The following is a 16,337-nucleotide window of genomic DNA, read 5'->3' on the forward strand; positions in this document are numbered from 1 at the left end:
TTCAGCTTATATATATTACAGTTTTATACATGTTTACTCTACAGGGAACAATGTGGTGCATTTTTTTTAAAATGCTGATTTTAGGGCATAGAAAATACTGGATCTTTTACTGATAGGCTGCCCAACTCTGGGAAAGTTATTTAACCAGCCACTTGGAGCATCAGTTTCCACCTCAGTCATTCATGAGGATAAACAATGGAATAAACAACCCGTTCATGAGGATAAACATTTAAAAGCCAGGTATATTGTCTTACACTCAGTAGGCACTGAATAATTTAGAGGAGGAGAAGAAAGAGAAAGTTCCCATTGTTAGTTGTCTTTTCAATAGTGGAAGACATACTTTAATGTAGTAGGTAACAAACATTTTTATAAGTACTTCTTGAACCTCTCTGTAACATTTTCCCTCTACTTTTCTGCCTGATATCCTCGCACTTCCTTCCTCCTTTTTCTCAGGAGAGCTCTTGGTAGACAAGAAAGAGGGTACCAGAAGTGTTTGAAAGCCCATTGAGAAGGAAAATATTATTTCTGTGTCATTCTCTTGGGAATTCAGTGATACTGAGCAGGAGATGGATAACATTTCCGAAATATACATAGTTGGAATCTCTCTGTAAGATTCAAATTTCTCTTGGTCATAGTCATTTAAATTGATCTATTTCAGCCATGTATATAAAAACATTGCGTTTATATTTTTAAATGTAAATTAAGCTTATGGCCTCGCATCTTTACAAATATAAGTAGATAATATATGAGACATATACAGTGTTAGACCATTGTCTTCTGTTTACTGTTTAGACAGTGTTAACATCTCCCAGAAGCAAGAGCTATGGCGGGAGAAGTGGGAGAGGCACAACTTGCCAAGCAGAAGCCTCTCTCGGCGTTCCATCAGCAAGGAGAGATGGGTGGAGACGCTGGTGGTAGCTGACACAAAGATGATTGAATACCATGGGAGTGAGAATGTGGAGTCCTACATCCTCACCATCATGAACATGGTATGCCTGACTACATGGGGGGTGGGGCAGCTGGTGAATAGATGTAATTAGAAATACATAAACAAATAAGAAATGCCTTTTTTGGTTCTTTTAAGTTTTTTTTTTATAAATATATATGTGAATCTAGCCCATGCCTAAGGATGAAGATGGATGAAAATTCAGGATAAATTAGTCTTTCCCTTAAAAATGTGTATCCTGGGAACATTTTATAATTTATTAGTTACATATTTCTGATAGGTATTTACAAATGACTCAATCCTTTTAGTGTGGCTTTGTCTCATTGGTTTATGTTAGTAAACCAAGGAGTAAACTAAGGCAAAGAAGTAGAGCATAATTTCCTCAAAGTAGTTAGAAATAGAATTGGAATAAAGTTAATGACTCCTAATTTTGAGCTTCCTCTTTGCGCTATTGATGTTTTCTGCCTTCAAGAGGATGTTAGTTCTGTTGAGATGGGAAAGAGGAGAATACTGTGGCCTGAGTTAAGAAAAGAAAAATGTTAATCCCTCAAACACACAGCCAAGGAATCACCCTGAAACATTGTCTTTCAATACTGTAATGTGGAATGAGCTGTGGGCATATTTCACTCTTCTTAGCACACCACCAAACATGTCTGACCTATAAGAAAACCTTTATCTTATGTGCATTACAATGCTGTTTTCTACTCTGGTATTTATTTATCATTTCTCTATATGGGCCTAATGGTTTTCTCTTTCTGACCCTAGGTCACCGGGTTGTTCCATAACCCAAGTATTGGTAATGCAATTCACATTGTTGTGGTTCGGCTCATTCTACTTGAAGAAGAAGAGGTAACATTTTCCCTCCACTTTTCTGCCTGATATCCTCGCACTTCCTACCTCCTTTTTCTCAGGAGAGCCCTTGGTAGACAAGAAAGAGGGTACCAGAAAGTATTTGGAAGCCCATTGAGAAGGGAAATATTATTTCTGTGTTATTCTCTTGGGAATTCAGTGATACTGAGCAGGAGATGGATAGCACTTTCAAAATATGCATAGTTGGAATCTCTTGACAGTCATTGCATCTAATAACACGCACATGAGACTTACCACAGTCACTAAAGATGTTCTGCAAAAGAATAGACTAAATCACGACATCGTTGGATGGTTTCAGTAAAAGTTAAGAAAGACATGGAAATATTGAACTTTCGATACCGTTAATTTACTTTTTGCATATTTAACACAAGTCTCTCAGATTTGGGACCTCTTGTCTATCTGCATGTTTACCTTTGGGATTTCATCTATTATCAGAGACTTACATGTCATCTACGTTCTGAGACTCTCAATTGATACCTCAAGCCTAGACCTCTTCATTGAGCTTCAGGCTCGTATCCATTTACTTACTTGAAATCTCCACCTGGCTGTGTTAAAATCCATTCATCTTGAAAACTTCATAAATCCAAAATGGAACCTTGATTACTCCCTGCCTAAATCATCTCAATTCTGCCACCTCCATTCCCCAAATCGCCATCTTACCCACTCAGTGAATAGTACTATTATGCATTGGTTACATAAACCCAGGAGAGATTTTTGAATCATTTTTTTACATGTTCCACATCCAATAGCAAGGCCTACTGTGATCCTACTTCCAAAATACATCTCAAAACCACCTACTGTTCATAATCTCTGCAGTCATCACATTGGTCTGACCTTATCATATCTTGTATAGGCTACTGCAGTGAACTACCAAATGGTTGCTTCCTATTTTCAGCCTTGCCATCAGAATTCATTCTCTATGGATGATCATTTTAAATGCAGCCATAATTGATCATTTTAAATACAAACTGAGGTGCTACACTGCACAAAACCCTTTAACGGCTTTCTGTTTCTTTTAGAACAAATTCAAAATTTCTTGCTGTGTGACCTGTGGAGACTTTCATGATCTTGCCTCCGTCCACCTTTCTGGTCTTTGCTTATGTTACTCTCTTCCTTGTTTCCTTCTTTCACACTCACTGTCTATGTACTTATGACTCCCAATGCCTGAAACATCCTTCTCCTTGTTCTGCACGTGACTGACACCTTCTCATGCCTCAGGCCCTGTGTAAATGCTGCCTCTTCAGAAAGGTCACAGTGACCAATTTATTCAAAGCAGACCCCCTTACTGCGTTCATCACGGAATGATGGCAGTCTCACAATTCATCATGATTCTGTGTATTTACTTACCTTTTTTTTTTTTTTTTGATCATCACAGTCTCTAGCAGAATATAAATTCCATGAGGGTGGAAGCCATATGTCTTTATTCTGTTAGATCCCTAACACCTAAAACAGTGCCTGGGACACAAATAAATGAAAGAAGTAAAATGTAATGAATGGAAGGACCAGCCAACTGATGAAATCCCCTTGCAATCTATAGAGCTTAACCAGCAGCTGGGATATGTGAAGAATGGCATCATTCAGCTCCCCATCAGCAAGAGACCTGCAGTCAGAATCCCAAGGGAGGGCTTATTGTTTTCTTGACAGGAAAAGCCTCCACAATCAGTTAGAAGATTTTTTTAAAAACAATCTCTGGAGCCAGGGTCCATGTTTTCTTCTTTCCCCTATAATCCCATCTCCCTTCACCACCTGAAACATACTTTGGGTTTCTTGGAATACCAATGGGTATGTCATGTCCCTTCATGTGATTTTTTTAATTAAGAAAATGTATTCAAAACTTGGAAAGCAGGCAACATGAAAATTATATATCCTTTTAATGTTTAAAGAGACCTATCTGACTCTATGAAAATGTAACTGGTTATTTACTATCGATTCGGGCGCAGATGTGGTCAAGTTAGAGGCTGACATGTAGAAAATGATAGAGTACAAATGGTTCTTGCCTAGTAGAGGTGAAAATGATTCGAGTCTGGCAGAGAAGACAATTCTGAAGATGGTTTTATTGGTTGGTGGAACCAGGCCAATAAAAATCGGTATCTAATTTTGTATCTAACTCGGCTATCTCGTTCAGCAGTTCTTCCCTGCTAGCTATAGCTGCATCAGTTTTTTGCATCCGCCTTTGAACCAGCTTTTCCATCTTGTCTGTCTCCTCATTAATGAGCAAAATTATCTTACCTGTCTCCTCACTAATGAGTTAAATACATCTTGAACATGTGCTTGTTATATATTTGTATGAGAACTATGTTTTTGATTTTTGAAAAGCACACTTTGATAACTTGGAGAAAAAATGTTTACTTTTTCATAATGGTTGAGCACATAGGCATTCCTAGATACAAATGTGAAGAAACATTTAGTGTTTTCAGATTAAAAAAAAGAAAGAAAAATAAAAATATTTCTGGGTGTAAGAAGGAAAAGTCCCTGGGTTTAAACTGCTGTCATGAAAAACAGAAGGAAAAATCTTGACACTCTGTAGTCCCAGCAGCACCACTGGTAGGATTTCATAATGTGGCTTCCATGGATCAGGCCCCTTCAAACTTTGCATCTCTTAATTCCCAAGAAATAATGCTGTCAGGGCATCTCCATGGCATGTTGATGCCAGTGAAGTTGTTTGAAGGAGCTTGATTGGCCAGTGCCCAACTCCATCACAATGACACTGTTTATCCTCTTCCCTACCAATCTGGTTTTGCAAGTGCAAAGAAACACATGATTCGCTTCAGGAAGCCATGGCTCTCTGTCTCCCACTTGCCAAACATTATCCTCGTTCAAGCTTTTCTGGAGGCTCTAATTGGTACAGGTTTCACAAGTTAACAGCAGAATTGCAGTTTACAATTGCCATTTTCCTGATTCCCAGGAAATGGCTCAAGCCATTCTTCATATCTGTGACTAATAAGCGCCCCCACAATACACAGCAACGGTTACAGCCCTTCACTAATGTCAACATGGCTGACACAGGAAGTAGAGTGTGAGGTCAGCACTGTGACTCCTTCAAACAAGTTGACCTAAGTTCAGTAACTCTGAGGAAGTTATATCATTGATCCATACCCATTTTTCTTTATCCATAATGAAAAGAGGGTTGTGGAACATCGGGTATATGTCAAACTCTGTGCTAGCACCAGGGATGCAAATATGAACACAAGTTCCATTTCCTGATTCTGAGGAACTTTAAGTCTACTGCACGAAAGCACAAAAATAGAAAATTTCAAGTTGAGATTGGCATGAGTATAAAACTACTGGGATAGAAAAGGGTACTTGGATGTCTAAGCTGGGATTTTAGAAAATAAAAAGGAATTAACTAGTGAGGAAGTGACATGGTTACACTTTGTGTCCCCACCCAAATCTCATCCTGAATTGCAAGACTCATAATCCCCACATGTCAAGGGAGAGATCAGGTGAAGATAATTGAATCATGGGAGTGGGTCTCCCGAGCTGTTCTTGTAATAGTGAATGAGTTCTTATGAGATCTGATGGTTTAATAAGGGGATCTACCCCCTCTGCTCGGAACTTTTCCTTCCTTCCACCTTGTGAAGAAGGTCCTTGCTTCCCCTTCACCTTCCACCATGATTGTAACTTTCCTGAGGCCTCTCCGGGGCCAATTAAATCTCTTTCCCTTATAAATTACCCAGTCTCGGGCAGTTCTTTATAGCTCTGTGAAAATGGACTAATACAGGAAGGAAATTCCAAGTGGAAGGACCTGCATGGACAATGGCTTTATTCTTAAACCAGCACTATGCATATGAGAGGCAGTGGATGTATCACTGTTATTGGACCACAGAATGGGAGGTTGAGAAGTCTTGTTGTGACAGAAAGGAAACAAATGATTATGCTAGAGGCAGGAGAGGAAGCAGCCACTCAAAGCCTGCCCACCTCCACTCACACTTGGGTTTGTCCCAGTGTTTCTCATGTCTGCACATGGCATTATTGTCCTTTCAGTTGCAGAAGCCAGAAATCTGGAATGCAATGATACCTCCTTCTCTCCCTCCCGTGGCAGGTTCGTTATCAGGTACTGACCATTTATCTGACTGTCTCCATTTATATTACTTCAATTCAAGATACAGTTATCTCTTTTCTGGACTACAGTGTTGTATACTTTCTGGTCTATTCAAAGCCAATTGGATTTCTTTTCATCTTATTTCTGCAATGTAGTCAGGATAATCTGAAAATGGTAATGTGATCATATCCACCCTCCTGCCACCCCTTCTCCAACCCCCATACCTGGCTTAGTTTAGTCCAGGGGTTTTCTGATTCCCTGTCTCATCTCTTGCTACTCCTGCCTTTGCTCTTGAGAAGTAGCAATAACTCATCATGCTTTTTCAAGGCCTGCCACTGGTCTCGTTGCCTGGACTGTCTTTTTATGTTCACTTAAGCTGTTAGTACTTAAGCTGTTCAGCTCAATCTCAGATTACAGCTCCAGCGTCGCTTCCCTGGGGAAGCCTTCCCTGACCCCCTTTCCTAGTAAGATTCTATTATTTACTCCCATAAAACTGCATTTCTCCTCAACATGTTTCACAGTTGTAATCTTAGATCTATTTGATTAATACAGTTTCCTCAATGTAAGACTTAAGAGCCAAGGTTGAGGTTGGTGTTGTGTATATAATAGACCCTTAATAAATATTTGTTCAAATATTAAGTAAGAGAAAGTATGTGAATGAGGCCAGCAGTCCATCAGTGAACCAGGGTCTGTGGCAGCCAACTTGCCATGAGCCTTGTGGCCACATACGGGCTTTGGATCTAATCCTGTGGGATCCTCTAGATTATTCCAACCCAACAAATGAAATTAGAGAGATCACTCAGGCTCTGTGGAAAGTGTGTGAAGAGGGGAATCCCGAGATTGGGTATCTGAAATAGATTCCTTTTATTAGTGACTTTCTATCACTCTTGTCTTTCTTATTCTAAATACATCTCATGGGTAACACCATTTGGGGCTTTATTTCTCTGTGGTGGGTTCAAGAGACTTTGAGGTTAGGCTATTTATGCAAAATTCAACTTTTATTTGTCAGTTACCACCACCTAAAAGTCACTATGAGATTTTATCACATTTTGAGGATAAATTGGATTATTGGGTGTAAAACTCTCTTTGGAGCAATTTGGAAGCTTTCTAAAAGGCTAGATGGTCATATTTCAAAGCAGCAGAAACTGAGGCACACAAAACCATGTTCTGAAAAGACATGTCAAGTGTATTAAGAAACCATGGGTCAAGAAAACAAACAGTGCGTTCATGTAGGAGCCAGCATGCTCTCACTCCTGTCATGCCCCTGTCTACACCTGAATTGAGCTCTGATTTTTATTTTATGGCCCTAATTCCATCCTTTTAATTTTCTCCTAGGACTTGGACACAAACTTGATCTCTAAGCCCTTTCCATTTTAGACCAATTTGTTTGATGGCCCCCTTGCTCCCCACTTGGACCAGGGGTTAGTGATGGGATTAGACTCTTCTCTCCAATTCTCATGAGCAGCTTGATCATGGAGAGTACAAGATTTATCATTACTTCCACTGCTTGCTAGCCATATAATTTTTGATCGGTTACTCAACTTGTCTGTGTCTCCATTTCCTCATTTTGTAAAATAGTGATAATTATATGTACTTCCTAGCATTGTTGTGAGAGTCAAATGTCTTCATTCATGTAATACTTAGCATAACATCTGGCTTGTAGAAACTGTTCAATAAATGTTACCTATTAATACCAGTCTTATTATTTTTATCATTATCATCATAATTTGGTTCCACAAAAACTCTGTAAGCTTATGAATACTATGCTCATTTCGCAAGGACTTCAAAATCCTTGGAGGAAAATAAAAGCCCTAAAGGACAAAATCAGGATAATAAAATGTTGGGGACTTCTTTTAAGAACAAGATAGAGAGACAACTGGGATGATAGTGAGTTGGATGAAGCCAAGTGAATCCCATCCTAAGTGACTGTGCCATCCACTGGAGGAGCCTGACGGTGTTGGCCTAGCTTAAAGGTACAGCAGTAGGACTGACAGCAGGGCGGAGACAACTACTTTCACAAAGAAATTTTTCTTGGCCTACTGAGTGGTTTCATGTTGAGTTTACTTTTTTTGGAAACTCTGGAGTTAAAAGTCTGTTGATTTAAAAAATTCAGGCTACTGGTTTAACCCTCCCCCCAGCTGATGTGTGGGTCTGTATTGTTCTTTCAAAGCAAATTTCAAAAATATTGGCAAAGAATTTTTAGACTTTGTGCATGTGTGTGTGTGTGTGTGTGTGTATGTAACAGAGACAGGGTCTCACTCTGTCAAGCAGGCTGGAGTGCAGTGGCACATAGTTGACTGTATCCTTGAACTACTGGGCTCAAGCCATCCGCCCACCTCAGCCTCCCAAGTAGCTAGGAATACAGGCACTTGCCACCATGCCTTGCCATTTTTTTTAAAAAAAATGAGGTCTTACTATGTTGCCCAGGCTGATCTTGAACCTTAAAAATAATTATCTTTTCCTCTGGTAGTCAGATGAGTTGTCCCTTAGACACATGAGAAGTTTCAGATTAAATCTTTTACAGCTTGTCTCTTCTCTGCTCATCCTCTTTCTTTCAGTAGCCTAAGCCTGACTAGCAGAGCATGGTCAGATTGTGCATTGAGTCAAAAACTGCTATCAGAAATTCCAAGAGAAATCAATACAAGATTCTTTTCATTACAGAAAGAGCTTACAAAGACAGAGGACAATTTATAACAAAAGCCATGTTCTTGCAAAATTATTTCCCATGTGGAGCTATTTTGTGAGCTTTTTCCTGTAGGTCAACTTTCCATCCCGTTAATTCACATACACAAATGTATAGAAAAGGGGAAGTGGAAAGTGAATTGGATTAGCTTGAGAAGAGGAAGTGGAAAAAAATAAACAAAAAGAGGAATCTATTTTTGTTTGCAAAGGAAATGAGGAAAAAATAGTGTGAATGGAGGTTTGTTTTGACGTGCTCAAATAGTTACCAAGATGTTTTATGGAAAATGTTTAGCGCAAGTTCCCTCGCATTTACTGTGAGCCATCATAGTCTCTCTGAAGTCCTGTTGCATTTTTTGTGTGCTTAGGGCTACCTCATTTTAATGCATAACTAATTACTATTCTCAAGGCTCCTGTGATCAAGAGCATTCAATAAATTAAATGAGTGTTTCTTAGCCTTAACCCCTTCTGAGACTTGAAGATTAAGAAGCTAAAAAGGTTGAAAAAAATGTATTCAATTACGGCTTTCTGGAAGAGTTGTGACATTTAATAGAAAAGACGCTGTCACTGAACTTGTGTCAAATGTCACATATTGCAGATGAAAGTTCTACACAGAGGCAAAGTATCAAACTATAAGTAATCATTAACTCAATTAATTGTGCACTTGCTTTGTCTACATGAGGAACTTTAAATAGGAATAGGAAGAAAGCAAGAAAGATTTTGAGAGTAGACTTAGGACCCTAGCGTTTTTTTTCCCTCACCAATGACTGAGGTTATTCAGAAGTACTTTTATAGAAAAATCAGAATGTAATAAGAATCTCCTATGTTGAGATTTTATTTTACTATTCACCTTCTTTCCCTCTCCTTTACTCCTTCCCCAACAGCCCAGCTGCCAGAAAATCTCAACAATCATGCAGACCTGGCCCATATATTTAGATGATCTAGCCCTGACGTGGTTCTCACTATTGCTTGATCACTTTTTCCCTGTTATCCTCCTTATTCCTGTCAAGAACTAGGCAGAGTCTGTGTTTTAGTCAATCTTCTGCTGCTCCTTTCTCTATAACAGAATATTACAGACTAGGTCATTTATAAAGAACAGATGTTTATTTGGCCCATAGTTCTGGAGGCTGGGAAGTCCAAGAGCATGGCACCAGCATCTGGTGAGTGTCATTCCATGGTGGAAGGCATCACATGGCAAGGAAGCATCCAAGACAGAGAGAGAAAATAGTGCTGAACTGATCCTTTTCATCCCTGCAATAACAAACTCACTCCCATTTATGCTGTAGGTAATCATTAACTCAATTAATTATGCACTTGCTTTGTATTAATCCACTGATTAATTAATTGAGTTTATTAATCCAGTATTAATCCATTTACAAAGGCTCTTAGTCACTTCTTAAAGGTCCTACCTCCCAATATTTTTACCTTGTCAATCAAATATCAGCAGGATTTTTTGAGGAGACATTCGAGTATAACAATCTGAGATTTTACCCTGCTTGCAAGCTAACAAGTTAGTCTGCCATGCTTTCATGAATGCAGTGCTGGCAGAAGACATGAAAATCCTGAGTCACAGACAAAGGACTTTATTGCTCACAGCATAATGGAGCATGAGCATCTGTTTGCACCTGTCCCTCTTGTCCCATAAGTTGCATCAGGGTGTTGCAGGCAGCCCAAGTGTATGCCATGCATACAGTGGGTTTTATCCCAGCTGAGGACCCCAAAAATATGAAAACCCCAATCTTTTAAAACAGATTGTAAGCAAACTTGTCCAACTTTTGCCCCAGAGGAAGCCATCACCTTTATTATTATGGATATAAAGTTTTGCTTTTCTGTGGAAAAAGTCTATCTTCTAAGGCTGTTTGCTTTACAGCATCCTTCAAAGGATACTCTGGAACAAAACCTGTGTCTTTGTTCACATGGTGTTGCAGAAACGTGAGACACCCATGTAGAATCGTCTACTAGCAGTTCCTATCATAGGCACTGGAATTGTTATTGCAGATTTTCTGCTGAGTTTTCACACTTCTGGCCTATTTACTGCCCCTTCCCTAATCTGCAGAACTTGCCTCTTGACTAACTTACCACAAAACTTCCCATTAACCTAATCATCACTCTTCCTGGCCTAGTGGATATAGTATCTCCCTTTCTCCTTTCCTTCATGTATGGTGTGCATCCTCAGTTTTGTCAGCCAGTATACCTGCTGTAAACCAGGGTATATTCAGTGCCTGAGATGAGGAGAAAAACAAACCTTAATTCTTGTTCTAAAGGAGCTAAGAGGAAAACAGGCATACAATTTGATTATTATGACCTAGTGCAGCAAGTGCTGTGAACCAAGTATGAAGAAGGTATGCTTACAGGAACCTAATCCAGACTAGGGGGCAGAGAAAGCTTCCTGAAAATGCCCAAATTAAATCTTAAAGAATGAATAGAGGCTGAGTGCGTTAAATGGGGGTAAGAGAAAAAGGCAATCTAGAAAGAGGGAGCGCCTTGAAGAAAGGAAGTCCTATGGAAGTATGTGAGGGGGATCTGAGCGTGTTAATACCAGCAGTCATTGCTGGAGCATAAACTGTGAGGTTGCAAATGAAGGGAGAGCTTCCTTGAGGCTAGACTTTGAAGAACTTTGAGCCATGAATCATAATATGGCAGACTTTTGTTTTGATCCATCAGGCAACAGTGAGAAGGATGGATTTGAAGAGGGCCAGGATATCGTAAACCAAGCATAGAATCAAGGTTTGGACTAAGGGAAGTAGGTAACAAAGATGTAGAGGAGGTAAAATCACCACGTGATGACAGATTGGGATGCAGGATATGGAAGGAGAGGGGCTAACAAGACGTTGACATTTCTAGATTGGACAACTGGGTTGATGGTCATTCCTGCAGCCAGAGAAGGCACAGAAAGAATCTCAGGTTAAAGTGGGAGGAAAGAATTTTGGGGATGCTGAGTTGAAAGTACCCGTGGAGGTGACCATCAGGAGATTTAGGTACATAAATTTGAACTCTGGGAGAGGCTTGAAATGAGATACAGATGTGGGAGTCAACAATCACATTTTGGAAAGATTTCCAAAAATATGACTGATTGAGGGTGAACTAAGCCATGAACCAAAGGAAGGGCAGAAGAAGATCATCTCATAGAGGAGCCTGGGAAGTGGAGAGAGTAGAAAGAGGACAGAGGTAAGGACCTCGAAAGAAGAAGTTATCTGCTTCCTGTTTTCCTCCTCACTGAGGGTAGGATTGTGAGGTGGAGGAGAAGAAATAAGCCATAATCATCCGTTGGTTAATTGCTAAGTCTTTCCAATTATTCAAAGCAGTTTAGGGAGGTCCTCAGTTGTATTGAAACCACTAGTCCTAAACTTATATCTGCAAACCTGTGTTCCAAGCCCTGCTCTGCCAATGCCTGCTTTGTGACTTGCTAAGGTACTGCCCTTGTGTGACCTGGATTTTCTCACCATTTACATCAGGGTATTAAATGTGTAATTCCTGAGGCCCTTGGGGAAACGTGCTTTTCATTATGATGAAAACAATGGAGGCAGCATTTAGAGTGTAACATCTAGAAGATGACTCTGTTTTCTCCACAACCAGAAGGCGGGTCCTTGCTGACACTGAATTTGGTTCAGAAATACGGGAGACTGGATCTCTGTAAACATTCACTTTTTCTAAACAAACACACATGGATTGGAATGTAAGTTTTTTTCAAAATGGCGCTTCAAGCCAATGTATGAAAGGACAATATTGAAAGGTCGAGCTTTTCAGATCTAATAAAATCCCACTTTGGACAGTGTGCCCTTGCCGGGGACTCTGTGAGCTAAGGGAGAACAAGACCTCTATTTCTGCCTGTGTAGCGCTTCAACTCTAATAAGCTTTTATATTCATGGTTATTTAACTGGGGATCTTAATTAACTTTAGCGTGGGTGTATTGGTGTGAATGTGTAGATGTAGAATTGTGTGGATGTGAGTATGTGGATGTGTGTGGATGTGAGTATGTGGATGTGTGTGTCTGTATGTGGGGGTTTGTGTGTATGTGAGTGTGTGGATGTGTGTGGATGTGTGCAGATGTGAGTGTGTGAGTGCGTGTGTATGTGAGTGTGTGGATGTGTGTAGACGTGAGTGTGTGTGTGTGTATGTGAGTGTGTGGATGTGTGTGGATGTGAGTGTGTGAGTGTGTGTGTATGAGAGTGTGTGGGTGTGTGGTTGTGTGAGTGTGTGGCTCTTCCTACCCACTGTAACCTGTCTGAAAGACTGCAGTTTCCCTTTGATTCAAAGGTATGAGTTTTTGCATATAATCAGTGAGTAATCTGCATAGAATCATACCAGAAAGTGTTATAAGATCTTCTATTGCAACTCTCCAGCCTTGGTTCAGACCAGTTATTTTTGAGGTGTTTTATATTTTTTGTTTGTTTGTTTTGAGTTCATTGTACATTCACATGCAGCTGTAAAAAATAGTACAGAGAAATTCCTTTTACCCTTCATTTATTTTTCTCCTATTGGTAACATCTTGTGTAGTCTTAGTATAATATGACAACCCAGAAAGTGATATTCCAACCATTCTACCTACCTTCAGATGCACACAGTGGTGTGTGCATGTGCATGAACATGTGTGTATACATTTAGTTCTATGCAATTTTGTCACACATACAGATTTGTGTGACCATCACCACAATTAACATTCAGAACAGTTCCCTCACAAGGCTTTTATACTTCCCTCCCACCTATATACCTAATCCCTGGAGAGCACTAATCTGCTCTGTAATACACTTGTATTATTTTGTTATTTTAAGAATGTCATACAAATGGAATAATACCAGATGTAACTTTTGAGACTGGATTTGTTTCATTCAGCATAATTCCCTTGAGATCCATTCAAATTGTGTGTATCAAGAGTCTGTCCCCTTTTTTGCTGAGTGGTATTCTATGATATGTACCTATTTGTTTAACCATTTACCCACTGAGGGACATTTGGGTTGTTTCCAATTTTTAACTATTATGAATAAAACTACTATGGATGTTCAAAGACAGGTTTTTGTGTGAACACAAGTCTTCACTTCTCTGGGATAAAGGCACAGGAATGCAACTGCTAAGTTATATGATCATTGCCTATGCAGTATTTTTAAGAAACTACCAAACTGTTTTTCCATAATGACTGCATCATTTTTCATTCTCACCAGCGGTGAATGATTCAGTTTTACCACATCCTCACCACCATTTGGGTGTTGTCATAATTTATTATTTCAGCCATTCTGGTAAATGCGTAGTAATATATCATTGTGGTTTTAACTTGTAATTCCCTGATAGCTGCTAATGTTGAACATCTTTTTATGTGCTTATTTGCTATGTGTATAGCCGCTTTGGTGAAGTGTCTCTTTATGGCATTTGCCTATTTTCTTATTGCTTGTTATTTATTGTTGCATTTTAAGAGCTCTTTACATATTTTAAATATAAGTGCTTTGTCAAATATATGGTTTATAAGTATTTCCTCTCACTCTGTAGCTCATATTTTTATCCTCTTCATAATCTTTCTCTCAAAGCAAAAGTGTTTAATTTTGATGTGATCCAATTTATCCATTTTTCTTTTTATTAATTGTGTTATTAGTGTCAAGTCTATAAATTCTTTACCTATCCCCAGGTTCCTAAGACTTTCTCCTATTTTTTTTCTAGAAGTTTCAGTTTCACATTTTATATTTAAGTCTATGATCTATTTTGAGTAAATTTTTGTACCAGATATGAGGTTTAGATCGAAATTTTTTTTCTCTCTCTTTGTTTGGTTTTGGCCTGTGGATATCTAGTTGCTCCAGCACTATATATTTATTTTTCCCAAGTGAAAATAATACTTTATTGTCTGGATTTGAATTTTTTGCTACAAGTTTCTTAATCTAAGACTTTTGCCTTTCTTTTAATGCTACACCTCCTGGCCTCAACTCATATATTCAAGAAATGCAGAATAAGTATAACATTACTTTAAGCAAAAGTTTAACAGATTTACTATATTATAGAGTGCAAATATAGTGATGCATTTCAAAAGCAAATGGAATTAATTCTCAGATCATGATATTCACACAATAACCACACACAGTAGAACTAGTAACATATCCTATGTGATGCCTGGACTTTACCCATTGGTGCAGGATTCATTGTGCAACGTTTCACAGATTGAGTATGGTTTGGGTAACAGCTTCCCCATCCTCATAGGCAACATCCTCGTGGGCAATGTGAAACATCAAAAGTTTTAGGGAACTGGATGATATAATTGCAACAAACAAAAGAAAAGACTGTGGTAGAAAACAGGAGAAAGACTGGAGAAAGAGTATTCTTTTTATGGAAAAGAGCTTTAGAAATAACCACAATCCAGGGAGGACTGTAAAGAATTATGATTTGCTGATCATAGACATGTTCAATTTTATTTGTTCGAAAGTTTACGTCCACCAACAATTGTATTGATTACATTCAGACCATGGTTTTTCTATTTTTCAAATGAATGCAAATCCCTATTTTTGGTTTACTTTACATCTCTTTATTAAAATGCATGTTTCATTATTGTTTTAGTCTGAACACCTTTTATTTTGGGGTGACTCTGCTTTCTGTCTGCAGTTTCTCCCATGGAACAAGGAAATTCAGAACCTGAGTTGCTATTGAATTAAGATATTTTCTCTGAACCTGATTGTGTCATCAGTGGGAAACTTACAATTTTAATAAATGGGGACTGACTTACAGGGGAAGGGGAAGGAACAAATCAGTTAAGTATCTTATCAGAATCCTCCAGAGGCCAGGTGTGGTGGCTCACACCTGTAATCCCAGCCCTCTGGGAGGCCAAGGCAGGCAGATCACTTGAGGTCAGGAGCTCGAGACTAGCCTGGCCAACATGGTGAAACCCTGTCTCTACCAAAAAACACAAAAATTAGCAGAGTGTGGCTGTGTAGGCCTATAGTCCAAGTTACTAGGGAAACTGAGGCACAAGAATTGCTTTTACCCTGGAGGATTGTGCTACAGCATTCCCACCTGGTCAACAGAGTGAGACCCTGTCTTAAAAAAAAAAAAAAAAAAGACATTCTCCAGGGCAGATTTAACTGTGATATAAATCAGTAAATCAGTCATCAAGGAACAGACCCCCTATGCCAAAATAGATGCCAGGACCACTAAATATCAGAACACAAACACAGGTGTCCCCTTACATGGTTCCATTTATGATTTTTTGACTTGAGAAAACAATATGCATTCAGTGGAAATCATACTTCGAGTACCTGTATAATCTTTTCATTTTTAGTACAGGATTCAGTAAATTACATATGATGATTTTTTTTCCAATTGTAGGCCAATGTAAATGTTCTGAGAACATTTCATGTAGGCTATGCTAAGCTACAATGTTTGGTAGGTTAGATGTAGTCATTGCATTTTTAACGTACGATATTTTCAGTTCATGACTAGTTTTTCAGGATGTAGCCCAGTTGTAAGTCAAGGAGTATTTGTGTCATTTACTTCTTGTTGCCTGGGGTGGGAATTTGTCAGATTTGCTTCCTAGCATCTTGCACACAATAAAACAAATGCTAGGATCCAAAAATATTGGAAGCAGGTGGAGTAGCATGGTGAAGTTAATTGAGAAAAGTCTTTCAAAGGCGCTCTGGAATCTTAATGATTTCCAAAACTGTCACCTTTGAGCTTCTCTATCTTGCCTCTGGTAGCCTAATTAATAGAGAATGACTTTTTAACTGGTACCAAGTTCCACTCCAGTTCAAAGGACAGCTGTCAGGAGAATGTGGCTGAGAACTGAGGAGATCCTTGATTATCTAATTATTTTTAGAAGATAGAAGATAT

The 16,337-nt window shown here is 39.0% G+C and overlaps 1 protein-coding gene across 2 annotated transcripts in view; it reads left to right on the forward strand.

Moving 5' to 3' along the window:
* The window catches only part of ADAMTS12 (ADAM metallopeptidase with thrombospondin type 1 motif 12), a 362,056-nt gene that overhangs the window by 212,355 nt on the left and 133,364 nt on the right, over window positions 1-16,337 (forward strand). For both annotated transcript variants that reach the window (XM_032279004.1, XM_032279007.1), the window contains exons 4-5: window positions 793-989; window positions 1,712-1,795. In XM_032279004.1, the coding sequence (XP_032134895.1) occupies window positions 793-989; window positions 1,712-1,795 (281 nt within the window). The remainder of the gene's footprint in view (window positions 1-792; window positions 990-1,711; window positions 1,796-16,337) is intronic.

The sequence above is a fragment of the Sapajus apella genome, unplaced genomic scaffold (genome assembly GCF_009761245.1).
Source record: "Sapajus apella isolate SASKATOON/1434 unplaced genomic scaffold, GSC_monkey_1.0 scaffold11, whole genome shotgun sequence".
Classification (NCBI taxonomy): Eukaryota; Metazoa; Chordata; class Mammalia; order Primates; family Cebidae; genus Sapajus; species Sapajus apella.